This window comes from Bos indicus x Bos taurus, chromosome 3 (genome assembly GCF_003369695.1).
Source record: "Bos indicus x Bos taurus breed Angus x Brahman F1 hybrid chromosome 3, Bos_hybrid_MaternalHap_v2.0, whole genome shotgun sequence".
NCBI classification, from domain to species: Eukaryota; Metazoa; Chordata; class Mammalia; order Artiodactyla; family Bovidae; genus Bos; species Bos indicus x Bos taurus.
In genome coordinates, this window is record NC_040078.1 from 26872669 (window position 1) to 26891636 (window position 18968).

General features: G+C 43.8%; 1 protein-coding gene across 8 annotated transcripts in view; it reads left to right on the top strand.

Annotated features, from left to right (window-relative positions):
* Positions 1-4906: 4906 nt before the first annotated feature.
* The window catches only part of CD58 (CD58 molecule), a 63337-nt gene continuing 49275 nt past the window's right edge, over positions 4907-18968 (top strand). For 3 of the 8 annotated variants that reach the window (XR_003510082.1, XM_027535855.1, XM_027535860.1), the window contains exon 1: positions 4922-5058. Coding sequence is in view for 7 of the 8 variants with exons in the window: in XM_027535855.1 (XP_027391656.1) it covers positions 4989-5058 (70 nt within the window). In the remaining variant the exon portion in view is untranslated. Of the gene's footprint in view, positions 5059-5709; positions 5730-18968 lie in introns of those variants that run through there. The other 5 variants (XM_027535836.1, XM_027535838.1, XM_027535848.1 and 2 more) reach the window with 5 other exon arrangements.

Sequence of the window (18968 nt, forward strand, 5' to 3'; positions counted from 1 at the left end):
TATATATTTACACACACACATATACATATGTATATTTGACAGAGTAAATGTATGTGTATGTATGTACATATGTGTGTCACACACACACACACACATAGGGCTTCCTAGGTGGCATTGGTGGTAAAGAACCGCCTGCCAATGCAGGCGATGCAAGAGATGCAGGTTCGATCCCTGGGTTGGGAAGATCCTCTGGAGGAGAAAATGGCAATCCACTCCAGTATTCTTGCTGGGATAATCCCATGGGCAGAGGAGCCTGATGGACTCTAGCCCATGGGGTACGCATGCACAAGCATACATACGTAGACATCTACCCTGACTGTCAAGACCAGAGTCCTCTCAACACACAGACCCAGAGGCCAGATAGGCCAGTTCAGAATCTAGCTTTCTTTTGGGTGGGGGTGGGTGGGGTAGAGGTGGGGACACAGGACATGGTAAGAGGAAACTGATAGAAGACAGCAGGAACTTGGGACAAACTTCTGCTTAGTCTTGGCAGCAGGACCTCACCACCTTCCTCCAACTCTAGTATTGTCCTGACCACAAAATGCTCAGCACACCTTTTCCAGGATGGAAGAAAACCCAAGAGCTGTGGGTTCCTGTGCAGTGAGGCCACACAGCACACGCGTCCCTTCCCCACACAACTCAAATGCTGGGAGGTTTGAGGGTGGGACGAGTTCATCACATCTGCAAATTGGGAAGAATGACGGCATGATTAAAGCTATAGCAGTGACACGTGGTTAGTCAGAACCCAACTGTAATTCTTCAAAATTCACAGAATGTGCAGAAGGAACTAGATGGAAGTAAAAAGCAAAAGGAGGTACTTCCTTTTTTTTTTTTTTCTTTTTCTTCTTTTTAAAACTCAGGCCTTTCAAAGGCTTTTAATATGTGCTTTCCTCTGCTTCCCAGCCCCATTTGCTGCATGCTTATCAACTTCTTGCAGCTGCTGGCTTGGCCAGGAGTTGAAATGTGACTATTTATCTCTTGGGTACCTGGAATGGTTCCGTGTTAAGTCTTATGTATTATTTTCGCCTAATTTTCTCCTAATGCTGTCTTTTCTGCTGGGGAACATTTGAAAAGGGGAAACAGGATATTACGGAATAAAAATTACCCCAACACACACACACACACACACATACACACACACCCCCTTGGTGCTAATCTGCCCAATGTTTATTTAAATAAAGTGAACGTACACTTCCACTTGGGGCGAGGACCATTTTCATGTATGCAGGATTAGGAGCAGTGTTTTGCTCTATCTAGGATTCCTAAGCTTCCTGGGTGTGGTTCCAAGTTTGGCAGGAACTAGAGCCAGAGAACCAGAGGGTGACATGCTGGGAAGAGCAGCAGCCCATCCATGCCACACAGGCAGACTGAACAAGCCCTCCTTTCTTCTAGTCCATGTTTCTTTACAGTGACAAGCAGATAAAACTGGACCTCTCCACACTGGTCACAGGATGTAAAAATACATCCAGCCCTTCTGGTGGCGAGTCCTCAGTAGATGGATAGGGCCTTTTTGGCCATCTGCCTGATGCATTGCAGGTCCAGCCTTCTGAGCCACATTTGATTCATGAAGTCTGCTACCAGGCATATATAGGTGTATCTAAAAATGTTTGTTGGAACCGCAGCATGTCTCTTAATGAAAGAGCTGGCATCATTCATTTGACCAGAGACATGGCCAACCAAGGAAGACTTAATGAACCATTCCTTACCTGGTACCTGGAGACCATGGCCTGGGATGCTTCCCGGTCCCAGGTGACTTGGTGGTCCTTTACTTGGCCCTGCTCAGAGGGGGTTGACAGCTTTTGCTGGCCCAGTCCAAACAGTAGTATAGCTGCCCATCCTATCTGAAAGGGTAAGAGTGGTGGTTTGGACTTAAGCTTGGTTGGACTCCCAGTTCTGTGCCTTGCTGTGTGTCCTTGGGCAAGTCATTTACCTTCTCTGATCCTCAGTTTCCTAATCTGTAAAAACAGGGACATCATTAAGATGAAATTAACACAGGGCTTGGCCCATTGTAAGTACTCAACAGATGTTTGCTGTTATATCACATCCCAGTTCAAAACCTTTGAGGGGTTTGGAGGGGCTCCCCAGAGTTTAAAGGTCTGACTCCATCTTACCTTTCCAAGTTAAACTGAATTCTTGCCAGCCCAGAGTAGAGGAGAAACTTGACCTTCTCACTTTCTGTGCTACACACTGTACCTGCCTCATCTTCCCAGTATCTTCAGATGATAGGGAATGCCTAATGCTCAAAATTCTCCAAGCCAGGCTTCAGCAATACGTGAACTGTGAACTTCCTGATGTTCAAGCTGGTTTTAGAAAAGGCAGAGGAACCAGAGATCAAATTGTCAACATCCGCTGGATCATGGAAAAAGCAAGAGAATTCCAGAAAAACATCTATTTCTGCTTTCTTGACTATGCCAAAGCCTTTGACTGTGTGGATCACAATCAACTGTGGAAAATTCTGAAGGAGATGGAAATACCAGACCACCTGATATGCCTCTTGAGAAATTTGTATGCAGGTCAGGAAGCAACAGTTAGAACTGGACATGGAACAACAGACTGGTTCCAAATAGGAAAAGGAGTACGTCAAGGCGTATATTGTCACCCTGCTTATTTAACTTCTATGCAGAGTATATCATGAGAAATGCTGGACTGGAAGAAGCACAAGCTGGAATCAAGATTGCTGGGAGAAATATCAATAACCTCAGATATGCAGATGACACCACCCTTATGGCAGAAAGTGAAGAGGAACTCAAAAGCCTCTTGATGAAAGTGAAAGTGGAGAGTGAAAAAGTTGGCTTAAAGCTCAACATTCAGAAAATGAAGATCATGGCATCTGGTCCCATCACGTCATGGGAAATAGATGGGGAAACAGTGGAAACAGTGTCAGACTTTATTTTTCTGGGCTCCAAAATCACTGCAGATGGTGACTGCAGTCATGAAATTAAAAGACGCTTACTCCTTGGAAGGAAAGTTATGACCAACCTAGATAGCATGTTCAAAAGCAGAGACATTACTTTGCCAACAAAGGTCCATCTAGTCAAGGCTATGGTTTTTCCTGTGGTCATGTATGGATATGAGAATTGGACTGTGAAGAAGGCTGAACACCGAAGAATTGATGCTTTTGAACTGTGGTGTTGGAGAAGACTCTTGAGAGTTCCTTGGACTGCAAGGAGATCCAACCAGTCCATTCTGAAGGAGATCAGCCCTGGGATTTCTTTGGCAGGACTGATGCTAAAGCTGAAACTCCAGTACTTTGGGCACCTCATGAGAAGAGTTGACTCATTGGAAAAGACTCTGATGCTGGGAGGGATTGCGGGCAGAAGGAGAAGGGGACGACAGAGGATGAGATGGCTGGATAGCATCACTGACTTGATGGACATGAGTCTGGGTGAACTCCGGGAGTTGGTGATGGACAGCGAGGCCTGGCATGCTGCGATTCATGGGGTCGCAAAGAGTCGGACACGACTGAGTGACTGAACTGAACTGAACTGAAGGGTAGCATAGGTATGGTACATTGGTCCCAGAAATTCCACAGATATAGACACCTTTTACAATTTCATGGCTAATTTAAGAAATAATTTATGGATTCTTACAGTGTAGTTAAAGTATCTTGAGTGTTTTGGGGTCCCCACCTGAGGATGATGGCAATCACAGCAAGAATAAAGCACATTTCCACTCTTTCACAACTGGCAAACAGGTTGGTGTTTGTTAGGACAACAGAGGATCCAGTTCATGAGTCCAGTTCACTGGAGGAGTTTCCTGCTCACATGGTAAGGAAGAGTTCCCTGAGCCAAAGTGCTGAGCAGAGGTCATTCTGGTGCTTCTATCTGAAAGAAAGGGAGCTGTCATGGAGGCCCATGCCAGGAGCTGGTTCTGGGAATACAGTAGTAACTAAGTCTGGGAGCAGGTGGATTTGAGGCGAGGACTAGCTAGTAAGATGGAGCGTGCACGAGCCCACTGCAGCTTGAGGGACAGAGATTTGGGGAGGCCAAACACTGAGGGAGTGAACAGCTCTGACTCCTCAGCCTGATGGTTAGGAGGAAGAGTGAAACAGAGCAAATGGAGAAGGGAGAAACCCGAGGCTGGAAATCCCAGCTCCGCGTAGGGGAGTGCTGGGGTGGGAGTCAGTCTTAAGGAAAAGGTGACTGCACTCGAATGAGGAGAGATAGGAACTTAAGAGGGGTGGGGAGGTTGGGGCTGCACCAGGGAACTCTACACATTCTAGCAGTTGTCTAAGATGTCCCATTTCCTTCCGTTTTAATATTTGAGGAAAGAGTGGTTTCAAAGAGGCTGTTTTATCTAGTCATAAATGGGGAGTGTGTGTGCTACTTGCTCAGGACTCTTTGCGACCTCACGGACTGTAGCCCGCCAGGTTCCTCTGTCCATAGGATTCTCCAGGCAAGAATATTGGAGGGGGTTGCCGTTCCTTTCTCCAGGGAAATCTTCCCGATCCAGGGATCGAACTTGGGTCTCCTGCATTGTGGGCAAGTTCTTCACCGTCTTAACCGGCAGGTAAAACTTCTGCGCTGCTGCAGCTGCTGGAAAGCGCTTCAGAACGTCCGTGTCCCACCAGAGTTCTCCTGTCACTTCCCGCCCAGTGGGGCGCAGCTTTCGGGAGCGACAGTCCAATACCCCCAGCTGCGGGGGCGCCTCCATCGCGTTCCAAATGCCAAGGAAAAGTGCGGGAGGAACGAGGATAAACCTGGTTGTAAAAACGCACGCCACTTTTGCTAAAGAGCTCAACAGAGCAAAGCGGGTGGCTGCGGAATGGCAGGAACGACTGGGACCCGAACCGAGTCCGCGAGAAGAGGAAAGGACCGGCGCCCAGACTGCATCCGGTGCCAGCCTGCCGCGAGGCAGGCGGGGCGAGGCGGGGCGCGAGAGGCGGGGCGGGGCGCGAGAGGCGGGGCGGGGCGCGAGAGGCGGGGCTGGCCCTCCGGCAGACAGAGTTGTGCGGCTGCGAGCCATTAGCAGAAACTGCCCGGACCGCCATGGCCGCAGGGAGCGCCCCTGGGTGGGCCCTGGGGGTCCTTGGAGTGGTCTACCTGTTCCTCAAATTGGGTGAGTGGAGGCTTCCTCCGGGAGCCCACAGGGACCGGTAGCGGGAGGTGTCAGTGGCCCCCGGGCTCCGGGCCCGGTGGACGGGCGCGGTCCAAGGCGGCTGCAAATTCGGGTGGCGAAGGTGGCGGGGGGCACGTGCGAGGCAACTTATCGTGTCATCCACAAATCACCATAGGGTGGTCAGTAAGAAACTTGCTCCTCAGGCTCTGAGGTCTGGGAAAAAGAAACCAGACTCCGGCTCGTTCACCTCCCCTGCGCTCGTTCCGCCCTTTGGGAATCCTTCTTAATTCCCTCGACCCCCGATCCCCAATTATCTTCCACCCCGTGTTCTTCTGGAAGGGGTGCCTTTTCTGCGCGACCCCAGTGACTAAGTTACTACTTCTCGAGACGCCATCGTCCAGAACTTGAGCAGTTGTTTTTTTTTTTTTTACTGCTTCCGCAGCCCGCGAGCTTGTCCGGGGCGGGTCTCCACGGGCAGTGGATCCCGCTGTGTGCGCGCGCGCCGCGGCCAAAGCCAAGTGCAACCGCGCCTGTCCCGCGGCCGCGCCCTGGCTGATGGCGGTGGTTCAGAATCGCCTCGTAGCCGGAAGGAGAGGGCCTCGATTCGGAGTTTCTAAGTAGTGTGGCTGGTGCTGCTTTCCCCTCCCTTCTGAACAGAAAAGGACGAATGTGTGAGTGTCTCGGACTGTGTTTCTCCTTTTCACACTTCTTCAGTTAAATTGTCACGGCAGCCCCATAAGATAGGTATCTTTGTCTCCATTTTTTTACCTCCTCACCCACATCATCAACCTTTTCCCACACAGGCCCCTAATTAAGTCATAGCCAAACACCTGGTGCATAGTAATAGCCCCCTTAACTAGTACTTGGAATCCCCCTGCTGGCCCTTTAGCGCACACACCTGATCAGCCTTTCCTCTCCACTCTGCGTTCAGAGTGTGTTGAGTGCCTGTGGGAGGCACGCGTCTATGCGCTATGGAATACAGCCTGGGTAGGGGTGGTCGTGGTGGGGGTTGACATGTGCTCAAAAGTACCTACAGTGTAAGGCACAGAATTAAATGTTGTAAGAGAGGTAAATATAAAGTGCTGCGGGCATGCAGAGGGAAGAGAACCACATCTTTGGTGAAATCAAATATCTTTCCTGAAGCAAAAACTTCCTGGAAGGGAGAGTGTTTGAACCTAGCCTCCGAGGACCGGTGGTATCATGCCATGATGTGGGAAAAGATGCCAAGAGGAGGGGATCAAGAAAGAAAGAGGAGATCAAGAAAGAAAGAGGAGGAGAGTGTAGAGGCAGTAGGGAGCCATCAGTGTCATTGGAGTGTGCCGGTGGGATCCTGAGGCCCCATGGGGGACCCTGAAAGTCCCCTTTGGGAGCTGGGATTCTCTCCTGCAGGCAAAAGAGACCTGTTTCTGGGCCTGACAGGAGCAGACCCATCCACTTAGAATAATCTGGCAGCAATGAAGAGAAAAGATTGTAGTTGAGAGGGATTGGAGGCAGAGGGGGCCTGGACAGGTACCATCACAGGCCCCAAAGGCTGTGAGGGTTTCATAGGCCAGAGCTGTCAGCACGAGGAAGAAGCACATACCAAGGTTGAATGGATGAGGTAATTCCTTCAGATGTGCGGGTCTCTCCCTGGTCTCAGAAGGCACCTTTGGCCACCACTGCCTGTTGCTATGCTCTTTTCCACTGAAAACAGTCTACCCATCTAGCCACACCTCTTCTAGGAAGACTCTCTAAACAGTCCCCTCATGGTGGTCTCTCCCACCTAATTCATTTATTTATTCAGAGGTCATTTGGTTCTGCAAGCATAAATATTATCTTCTCTGGATAGGCTTTGTGCTAAGGAAAACTCTATAGCTCTGCAGATAGTGAGCCCTTTGGGTACCAAGCCGGTCTCAGTGGGGAAAGCTGCCTAACAGTGATTAACAGTATTGGATCTCAGACCCTGGCCCTGCCCCTCACGGTTAAACTTCTGTAAGTTGCCTCACTTCTCTGTGACTCTGTATCTTTGTCTTTGAAGAGAGAGCACCACACATGTGAGAGAAAGGATACTAACATCTGCTTCATAGAATGATTGTGAGCTTCAGCCATTCAACACATACTTACTGACTGACAGCTCTGTGTCAGCACAGGGAAGCTTACAATTATTAGAGTGGGGAAGAGACAGTGAAGAAAGAAAGCAGTGAATGTGTAGTTGTTGGGTGGTGGTGAACATTTACTAATACAGAGATTAGTAGTGCAGAGCAAGGGAAATGGAAGTGGTTAATAGTTCTTACTAATTTTCTTAAATTTCGAAAGACGTAAAATCTTTAGAATAGTTGCAAAAACAGTACAGTGAACACTTGGCATGCCTTTCTCCTTGAATCACCAGTTATTAACATTTTATCACATTTGGTTTACTAGAGACAAACACCCACACCTACCCAGTTACTTTTTGTTGTTGTTTTTTGCTAAACCGTTTGAGAATTGCAGCTCTTACAACACCTTAACCCTAAATATTTCAACATAGGTCTTGTAAGAATAATATGTCTCCAGTAAGCCCTGGCACCATTTTCAGCATCAGGAAGTATAGCATTGATAAAAGACTGTGTTCAGATGGGGTCCAGAAGCCAGTCCTGGATCATACATCAAGTTTGGTACTCATGCCTGTTTGTGCTGTGCTATGCTTAGTCGCCTAGTCCTGTCCGACTCTTTGCGACCCCATGGACTGTAGCCCGCCAGGCTCCTCTGTCCATGGCGACTCACCAGGCAAGAATACTGGAGTGGGTTGCCATGCCCTCCTCCAGGGGATCTTCCTGACCTAGGAATCGAACCAGGGTCTCCTGCATTGCAGGCAGATTCTCTACCAGCTGAACTACCAGGGAAGCCCCATGCTTTTTTAATCCCTTTGAATCTAAAAATATAAACTGTTGCCAACGTTTTTCTTTTTTTAAACTTTATGACATTGCTCTTTTTGAAGGGTCTGGACGAGTTGTTTTATATAAATGTCCCTCAGTGTTGGAGTGCATGCTTAAATTCTGATGTGGACTTTCCTGAGCACAGGTGTGCATCTCATCAGGGTGCAGATGCAGTCCATTTGCTGATTATCGGAGATGTTAATGTTGATTGATTGGTTAAGGTGAGGTCTATCAGATTTCTCTATTGTAGAGGCGAGTAAATATAGGAGATAGGTGGGCTCAGTTCCTAACCACTTCAATAAAGCAAATATCGCAATAAAGCAAGTCATATGAGTTTTTATTTCCTAGTGCATTTAAAAATGACATTTACATTATACTGTAGTCTAAGTGTGCCGTAGCATTGTGTCTAAGAAAATGTACATACCTTAATTTAAAAAATATTTTATTGCTAAAGAATGCTGATTACTATCTGACAATGCAGAGTTGCCACGAAACTTCAGTTTGTGTACAAAGCACAGTGTCTACAAAGTGCAATAAAATGCCGCATAATAAAATGAGCTATGTCTGTAATACGAGATTCATTAAGTAACACTTTGAGATTGTGTGAATATCCTGTTCTCCAACAATCTTTCACCCCGTGTTTTAGCACTCAGTGATAATTCTTCCCCAAGTCTATTATCACTAAATTGTTGCAGACGGAAATTTTCTATCCCTATTTGTCTATATACTTTATTGACAATCTTTAGTAACAAAGAGCTTTTGCACCTCCCTTTTTATTCTATTTTTTAGTACTAGTAAGGACTCATGGGTATCATTTAATATAGCATTCCGGTCATTATCCATTCTGATGCTTGGTGATCCTGAATTTGGTCACTGGGAACCCCTCCAAGCTTCAGTTTTGAGCACTTCCTTCTTTGTTGGCATAGAAGGATGTTCTGGGCTCATTTTGTACCTTTCCTGCCTCAGCCTTGGGCTCATTAGATTCCCTTTTTCGTTTAGTGGGGAATGGTATTTAGAATTTAAGATCTGGGTGCTAGATGTGCTAAGGGTCTCCCAGGTGGCTCAGTGGTACAGAATCCGCCTGCTAATGAGACATAAGAGACACGGGTTTGATCTCTGGGTTGGGAAGACCCCCTGGAGAAGGAAATGGCAACCCACTCTAGTATTCTTGCCTGGGAAACCCCATGGACTAGAGGAGCCTAATGAGCTACAGTCCATGGAGTCGGGAAGACTAAGACACGACTGAGCGATTGAGCACACACACACACTGGGTGTGCTCAAGGCTCCTGAAGTCACAGCTTGCTAGGCCCTGTCAGTTCTCAGAGCTAGGAATAGCTTTCACAAAGTCATGCATTTATCTTGTTACCACAAAGTAATCCAACAATTCAATTCTTCTGTTTCCTCCCTAAGAACTTCCTCCTAAGAATTCTATTCTTAGTAGCATTAGAATATTTGCCTAATCTACATTAAACACAAACTAGTTCCATAATTCCTGTGCCAATACTACTCCCAAGCACAAGTTTTACTAAATATAGTTCAAAACTTTTATTCTTCCACATATTCCACTAAATATGTACAGAACACTGTATTTTCAAGTTACCTGAGTTCTTAATTTTTCTTCTGTGTGGTTATGTTATCAAATGGATACATAGTTACATCAATGTGTTTCTGTCTATTCAATTTTAGGGTTTCCCCCACCTTAATTTAATTTTAAAATATGGAATCTGTTAACATGGTTCAAATAAAAACCAAACACAGCTGGCCTTCCATATTTGCAGGTTCTGCCTCTGTGGATTCAACCAACCACAGATCAAGAATATTCAGGGAAAAAAATTCCATAAAATCTCAAAAAGCGAAACTTGAATTTGCTGTATTCTGACAATTATTTAAATAGCATTTATGTTGTATTTGGATGGCATCACCTACTCAATGCACATGGGTTTGGGTGGATTCCAGGAGTTGGTGATGGACAGGGAGGCCTGGCGAGCTGCAGTTCATGGGGTCGCAAAGAGTTGGACACGACTGAGCGACTGAACTGAACTATGTTGTATTTACAATTATTTAAGTAGCATTTACATTGTATTAGATAGTATAAGTTATCTAGAGATGATTTAAAGTATATGAGAAGATGTGCATAGGTTACTATGCCGTTTTTATGTAAGGGACTTCAGCCTTCTCAGAGTTTGGTATCCACTGGGGTCCTGGAACCGATACCCTGTGGATACTGAGGGATGACCATTTAAAAAGTGCTCAGAAATTCTATTCCATCCCTATCTCTCTCCCTACAGTGTATCATTTGTTTGTTTTTGTCTTTCCTGTTTCTTTTTGTGGATACAAACAGATACATATGTTTGTTTCTAACTCTCTCTTTCAAACAATAGGTAACATACTCAATGTACTCTCTTATAGGTTGATTTTGTCACTTAACCACATGTCTGGAAAATCATATTCCATATGATTTCCATAATTCCATATCAGTTCATAGAAATCATCCTCTTGTTTTTTTTTTTTTTTACAGCTGCATAGTGCTCTGTGGGATGGAGGTATATTTCATTCAGTCATTCTCTGGTAGTTAGTATTTTATATAGTGTAGTCAGGGGAGGTCTCTTTAAAAGGGGAAACAGTTGAGTGTAGACTTAAAAGGAAGTGATGGAACAGGCCAGGTGACTGGGAGAGTAGTATTCCAGACAGAGAGGATGGCAGCAAAAACCTTGAAATAGGTTTCAAATATTTAAGGAACTTTGAGGAGACCACTGTGCTGGAGAGTAAATAGGAAATTAAACTGTACAAGTAGTCAGGGCTGGATTCTAGAGATAAAGTTTTGTGGGCCCTTAAAGACTAACTTGTTAAATTCCCAGTGAAGTAGCAAGTCTCAGAGAGTTTTGAATAGGAGTGAAATTGTGATGACTTGAGTGTTTAAATGAATTATTCTGGATCCTGGGTAGAGAATAGTTCTTGCTGATGAAAAAGGAGAAGCAGGAAAACCAGTTAGGAGGCTGTGGGAACAATGACTAGCTGAGGGTGGGTAAGAAATGATGGGGTGGGGTGAGGAATAGGAACTATCAGGGTGTGTTTTGAAGTCTGGGCTGGCAGGATTCAGCAGTGGAGTGCATCAGTGGGGTAACATGTGGACAGGACCTAGGTAGTGCTGGGAAAGTACCAAGCTCAAAAATAGAAACTGTTGTTCAGTTCAGTTCAGTTGCTCAGTCGTGTCCAACTCTTTGGGACCCCATGAATCGCAGCACGCCAGGCCTCCCTGTTAATCACCAACTCCTGGAGGTTACACAAACCTGTGTCCATGGAGTCGGTGATGCCATCCAGCCATCTCATCCTCTGTCATCCCCTTCTCCTCCTGCCCCCAATCCTTTCCAGCATCAGGGTCTTTTCCAATGAGTCAACTCTTTGCATGAGGTAGCCAGAGTATTGGAGTTTCAGCTTTAGCATCATTCCTTCCAAAGAACACCCAGGACTGATCTCCTTTAGGATGGACTGGTTGGACCTCCTTGCAGTCCAAGGGACTCTCAAAAGTCTTCTCCAATACCACAGTTCAAAAGCATCAATTCTTCGGTGCTCAGCTTTCTTCACAGTCCAACTCTCATATCCATACATGACCACTGGAAAAACCATTGCCTTGACTAGACGGACCTTTGTTGGCAAAGAAATGTCTCTGCTTTTAAATATGCTATCCGGGTTGGTCATTACTTTCCTTCCAAGGAGTAAGCGTGTTTTAATATCATGGCTGCAGTCACCATCTGCAGTGATTTTGTTCAGTTCAGTTACTCAGTCATGTCTGACTCTTTGCAACCCCATGAATTGCAGCACGCCAGGCCTCCCTGTCCATCACCAACTCCCGGAGTTCACTCAAACTCATGTCCATTGAGTTGGTGATGCCATCCAGTCATATCCTCTGTTGTCCCCTTCTCCTCTTGCCCCCAATCCCTCCCAAAGTCAGTCTTTTCCAATGAGTAAACTCTTTGCATGAGGTGGCCAAAGTACTGGAGTTTCAGCTTTAGCGTCAATCCTTCCAATGAACACCCAGGACTGATCTCCTTCAGAATGGACTGGTTGGATCTCCTTGCAGTCCAAGGGACTCTCAAAAGTCTTCTCCAACACCACAGTTCAAAAACATCAATTCTTTGGCGCTCAGCTTTCTTCACAGTCCAACTCTCACATCCATACATGACCACTGGAAAAACCATAGCCTCGACTAAATGGACCTTTGTTGGCAAAGTAATGTCTCTGCTTTTCAATGTGCTATCTAGGTTGGTCATAACTTTCCTTCCAAGGAGTAAGCGTGTTTTAATATCATGGCTGCAGTCACCATCTGCAGTGTTTTTGGAGCCCCCCAAAATAAAGTCCGACATTGTTTCCACTGTTTCCCCATCTATTTCTCATGAAGTGATGAGACCAGATGCCATGATGTTAGTTTTCTGAATGCTGAGCTTTAAGCCAACTTTTTCCCTCTCCTCTCTCACTTTCATCAAGAAGCTTTTTAGTTCCTCTTCACTTTCTGCCATAAGGGTGGTGTCATCTGCATATCTGAGGTGATTGATATTTCTTCCAGCAATCTTGATTCCAGCTTGTGCTTCTTCCAGTCCAGCGTTTCTCATGATGTATTCTGCATAGAAGTTAAATAAGCAGGGTGACGATATATAGCTTTGACGTACTCCTTTTCCTATTTGGAACCAGTCTGTTGTTCCATGTCCAGTTCTAACTGTTGCTTCCTGACCTGCATATAGGTTTCTCAAGAGGCAGGTCAGGTGGACTGGTATTCCCATTGCTTTCAGAATTTTCCACAGTTTATTGTGATTCACACAGTCAAAGGCTTTGGCATAGTCAATAAAGCAGAAATAGATGTTTTTCTGGAACTCTCTTGCTTTTTCCATGATCCAGAGGATGTTGGCAATTTGATCTCTAGTTCCCCTGCGTTTTCTAAAACCAGCTTGAACATCAGGAAGTTCACAGTTCACGTATTGCTGAAGCCTGGCTTGGAGAATTTTGAGCATTACTTTACTAGCATGTGAGATGAGTGCAATTGTGCGGTAGTTTGAGCATTCTTTGGCATTGCCTTTCTTTGGGATTGGAATGAAAACTGACCTTTTCCAGTCCTGTGGCCACTGCTGAGTTTTCCAAATGTGCTGGCATATTGAGCGCAGCACTTTCACAGCATCATCTTTCAGGATTTGAAATAGCTCAACTGGGATTCCATCTCCTCCACTAGCTTTGTTCGTAGTGATGCTTTCTAAGGCCCACTTGACTTCACATTCCAGGATGTCTGGCTCTAGGTCAGTGATCACACCATGGTGATTATCTTGGTCGTGAAGATCTTTTTTGTACAGTTCTTCTGTGTATTCTTGCCACCTCTTCTTAATATCTTCTGCTTCTGTTAGGTCCATACCATTTCTGTCCTTTATTGAGCCCATCTTTGCATGAAATGTTCCCTTGGTATGTCTAACTTTCTTGAAGAGATAGATCTCTAGTCTTTCCCATTCTGTTGTTTTCCTCTATTTCTTTGCACTGATCGCTGAGGAAGGCTTTCTTATCTCTCCTTGCTATTCTTTGGAACTCTGTATTCAGATGCTTATATCTTTCCTTTTCTCCTTTGATTTTCGTTTCTCTTCTTTTCACAGCTATTTGTAAGGCCTCCCCAGACAGTGATTTTGTTAGTTTGCTCTTTTAGTGGAGCTTGCCTTATTCTGCTCTTGTTGACCTAATCTCTCCAACTAGATTTTAGATCCTAGTACACAGGAACCAAGTCATATAATATTTAATAAAATGTCTCTTTCTTTGATTTATTTTAATATTTTTCACAGTACAGATTGTTAAATCTGAACAGTAGATGGTAAGGTATTGGTCAAACGTTTCTCCCTTTTAAATTCTTATGTTATCTCACATTGTTATATGCGTGTGTGCCATCGCTTCAGTCGTGTCCGACTCTTTGCCACCCTATGGATTGTAGCCCACCAGGCTCCTCTGTCTGTGGGATTTTTCAGGTAAGAGTCCTAAAGTGGGCTGCCATGCCTTTCCCCAGGGGATCTTCCTGACCCAGGCCTTGAACCTGTGGCTCCTTTAGCTCCTACATTAGCAAGTGAATTCTTTTACTGCTGAGACACTGGGGAAGCTCATTGTTATGTGAGACTTATTCATACACTTTGTTTGACTTAAGGTTTGGAGAGTCTATGTGTTTTTATTTAAGAAAGATAATCCAAGTCAAAATAATGTTGTGTATTCCTATTAAAAAAACCCCAACTAGATCCAGTATTACAGTGGGGTGGATATAATAGTTGCCATGAATTAAGCACATGCTTTGTGCCAAGTGTTGTGCTTAAGTTTTAATTTTTTTTTTTTTTTCATTTAATTGTTGTACTAGTTTTGTAAGGTAGAGACTGTTAAAGAGGAGAAAAATAGTTGAGTATGTTGAGACCATGTCAAAGTTCACACAGCAGAGAAGCAGTAGAACCTGCTGGCACTTAGCCCATGACTCAGAGTCCATGTATTCCCAACCCAAGAATAGATTACCCTCTTTTCCCCCCTGCACCCCTGGTTATGGGATCTTTCCCCAACCAGGGACTGAATCTGGGTCAAGGCAGTGAAAGCCTAGAATCCTAACTGCTAGGCCACCGGGAAGTCCAGATAAACAGCTTTTTGATGATTGGTATAACCATAGTTGATCTCTTAAAACATGTATATATTGCCCAATGTAACGTTGTCAAAGCAGGTAAAATGATATAAAACAGCAAATTACCAATCGCATAGATTGTATTCAATATTGTAGATTGTAATCTACAATGCAGAGGTGGAGGAACTTTCTTTGGGCCATGAAATTAAGAATGGGGGTTTATTTATGTATTCATTTATTAATATTTTGCCATAATTATACTGTTTTATACATCCTGAATGCTTTGGCATAAACACAATAACATAATATTTGTAAATTAACAATATTTTGTTAATATTGAAATTAACAGTAATTTCATAATATCACTTAACTTCTACTCTTATTCAGATTCCTTCAATTGTCACAAGAATGTCTTTTAAAATACCAAGATCTAATCAAATTTCACATTTCTGCATTTGCTGCTGTTTTTTTTATCTTTAACAGGTCTCTTTTAGGAATTTTGAAAACGACTTACAACTACTTTTAAAGAACTGGATCTGGGAGTTTATTTTGTTGCCCTCTTTTTACTATAATTTTAAAAAATTGAATTGTTTACTTGTACACTTCATTACTGTTATTTGTTTTTTCCCTTTTTTAATTGACTTATAATATTACATTAGTTTCAGGTGTAAACGTAGTGGGTCAACATTTTTATACATTACAAAATGATCACATAAGTCTAGTTATCACCTGTCACCATAGAAAGTCATTACAATATTATTGGCCATATTCCCTGTGCTGTATATTACATCTCCATAATTGCTTATTTTATAGCTGGTAGTTTGTACTTCTTAATCTCCCTCACCTATCTCACTCACCCCTCTACCCACCTTGCCTCTGGTAACTACTAGTTTGTTCTCTGTATCGATGAGTCAGTTTCTCTTTTGAATGTTTGTTCTTAGATTTCATATATAAGTAAAATCATATGGTATTGGTCTTTCCCTGTTTTACTAAAGTTACTTAGCACAATACCTGCTATATCTATCCATGTTGTTGTAAAAGCCAAGATTTCATTTCTTATGGGTGAGTAATATTCCATTGTTTGTAAATACCCCATCTTCTTTATTCATTCATCTATCTATAGACACATAGGTTGCTTCCATATCTTGGCTATTGTAAATAATGTTGCAATGAATATTAGTGTGCCTGTTTTTTCTAATAAGTGCTTCTTTCTTCTTTGGGTAATTTACAGAAGTGAAATTGTTGGGTCGTATGGCCGTTTCTATTAATTTTCTGAGGAGCCACCATACTGTTTTCCGTAGTGGTCGCACCAGTTTACCTTCCCACCAACAGTGCGAGTTTTCTTTTCACTGCATTCTTGCAACTCTTGTTATTTGTTGCCCTTTTGCTGTTAGCCATTCTGACAGGTGTGAGGTGGCATCTCATTGTGATTTTGATTTGTGTTTCCCTGATTATTAGTGATGCTGAGCATCTTCCCATAGGCCTGTTGGCCATCTCTGCCTTCTTTGGACAATGTATATTCAGGTCCCCTGCCTATTTTCTAATCAAGTTTTTGTTGTTAATTCCTTCTAGTTTAGTTTTTAAATTTCAGTTATTGTAGTCTTCAGCTTGGTTTGAATCTTTCTATTTTCTAACTCTTTGGTGAAGTTCTCACACTGTTTATTCTTCTCTTGAGTTCATTGAATTACCCTAAAGTCTTTATCAGATAAATGGATTGTTTGTCTCCACTCAGTTCTTCTTTTGGGGTTTGTCTTTTTCCTTTGTTTGTTTCCTATTTCTGTCTCCTCATCTTGCCTAATTCTCTGGGTTTTTCTATGTAGTGAATAGGCCAGTTATGTTTCCTGGTCTTGGAGAAGCGGCCTTGTGTAGGACATGACCTGTTTTCTTGTTTTTCCATCTCTTTTCCTTGTGCTTGTTGCTCTTCCCAATGCTTCTTGTGCCTGTGCTGGTGAGCTCTTAACCCATCAGCACTCTCTCCTTCCCTTTTGGTAACTAGAACTATATGTTCTAGGGGCGCCCGCATATGGGCTGCATGTACCCTTCTGTTGCGGCACAGTCAAATTCTGTGGGCAGCTGACTCCATTGACTCCCCTGCCAGGCCCTACCTGGTGTGGAAGCTGCTGGCCTGCTGTGGGGTGAGGCTGGGTCCCAGCGTGACTTACACTTGTGTTTTTAAATTAATACAAGCTTTGAGGGTAGGCCTTGCTTTCTCTCTTTAAAAGCAGAATGTTTGCCTGCGTGCATCAGCCTTTGTTTGCACAAGTTTTCTGTCTTTTGATTTCTTTTCATGTTGTTTACTCTCAAGTACAGAAGGTTTTTTGAAGTTTTTACTGAAGGGCACAGCAGCAGCGCCTTAGATTGTGCAGTTACAGATAAAAGCTTCCATCTCAGGACTGAAGGTGAAACCAGGATACAACCTTTTCCGTTTGCTCAGACAAGTTTGAATATGAAGTGTGACTAAAATAATGATCCCGTCCCCAGAATAGGGCTGGAAGACATTCAAGCAGTTCCTCTTTGGAGGTAGCCTTTGGTACCCGTCCACCGGCCTTAAAGGAGAATGTCTTGTAGTTACTTTATGGGCGTGGGATTCTCTGCTTTGGCCTCTTTGTTTTCTTGTTTTCAGTCTCTTTCCCTTGCATTTGTCGGCCTTCTCCTTCTCAGTGCTGCTTGTGCCTGTGCTGATGAGCTCTTAGCCCAAGGACTGGGGCTCAAGTGAAGCCAGTGAAAGTGAGGGCACCTCTTGCCCAGAAATACTGTAAGAAATTCATGTCTGCTCTCTGCCTGCAGTTGGAAGCTCTCGGTTCAAAGATCTGTCCTTTGTGACCTTGAACTGTTTTATCAAGCAAGTATCCATCTCAGGAAACCAAGTTATTTTGATAGGCTTGCTCTGAGGAAATGAACCCATTTTGGTTCCTGATGACCTTCACTTTACAAAAATATATATTTATTTATTTGGCCGTGTCAGGCCTTAGTTGGGGCATGCAAGATCTTTGTCCTTCGTTGTGGCCTGTGGGATCTTTAGTTGAGGCGTGTAAACTCTTAATTGCGGCACGTGGGATCCATTTCCCTGACCAGGGATCGAACCCAGGCCCCTTGCATTGGGAGCACAGAGTCTTAGCCACTGGCCCACCAGGGAATGCCCCCCCTAGTGACCTTCATTTTCCCTAATGTTCCCTGAATGTCTGTCAAGATCAGTGTCTGAATTTCCATCAGGCTCTCTGGTCTGTAGTGTCTGAATGTTTTTCCCATGTAACAGTTAAAAAGTAGGAAAAAAAAAAAGTTTAATGTGCACATTCACATTAAAGAAATCCATATTAATAATAAGAAATCCATATTAATAAGAAACTAATAAGGCTGTCATCATAAATTAGTTGTAATAGAGTTTCTCAACTATGAGCTGAGTACTTGGAAAAAACTAATAGGGATTATAAAGAAATTTTTAATGAAATAACCAATAGTGTATTGAAATACCTTTAATCAGACTTTGGTGAATAGATTTAAAAAGACTTTCAGAATCTTAAATAGCTCTAGTAAGAACCTTATTCTCCAAAGCATGCTGTAGGTACTGTCCAAGACAAGAACAATCAAAGGCAAATGTGATTTTTGAGCATGATATGATGTGGGTATATTGAAAGAGCAGGCCAGAGTAATGCTGTTAAATAGAAATATAATATGAAACAGGTAAAATTAATCTTAATATATTTTATTTAACCTTATATATCCATAATATTTTCATTTCGACATGTAGTTGATATAAAAAATATTAATGAAAGATTTTACATTTCCCTTTTCGTACTTAATCTTCAAAGTCTGGTATGTGTCTTATACTCACAATACATCTCAATTTGCACTAACCACGTGTCATGGGCTCATGAGCCTCGTGTTGCTAGTGGCTGTTGAATTGGACTGCACAGATTGAGAGGGAAACATCCTGGGGAGAGAGGCATTCTCAAGTGCAAGAATAAGGAACAAAAAGAAGAGTATTTTAGCGTGACAGGAGACAGGAAAGCGCAAAAGGAAGTTGGTTTAAAGAACAAACATCTTAATTCTGGATGAACTCATCTAGGAGACGAGAAATAGCTTGACAGCTGAGAGCACATGTGAGGCGAGTTCTGTGGAGTTTCTGGAACTGGGTAGCCTGGGGGTTATGGTCTGCTGGCAGGCAGGGAGCTGCAGTTTAAGTCTGAAATAGATGAAGACAGGGAAGCTGTGGTGGTATAGCTAAGACCAGTAGATTTCTGCCTTTGGAAATCATGCAAACAGAGAAATCACTGACTGGGACTGGATGTAGGTGGAATTGACAAGGAAAGATCTAGGCATCTCACATTGCAGCTAACAGCACGGGCTCTGGAGCTGGCTGCCTGTGTCAGGACACTAGCTCTGTCATGGACCAGCTG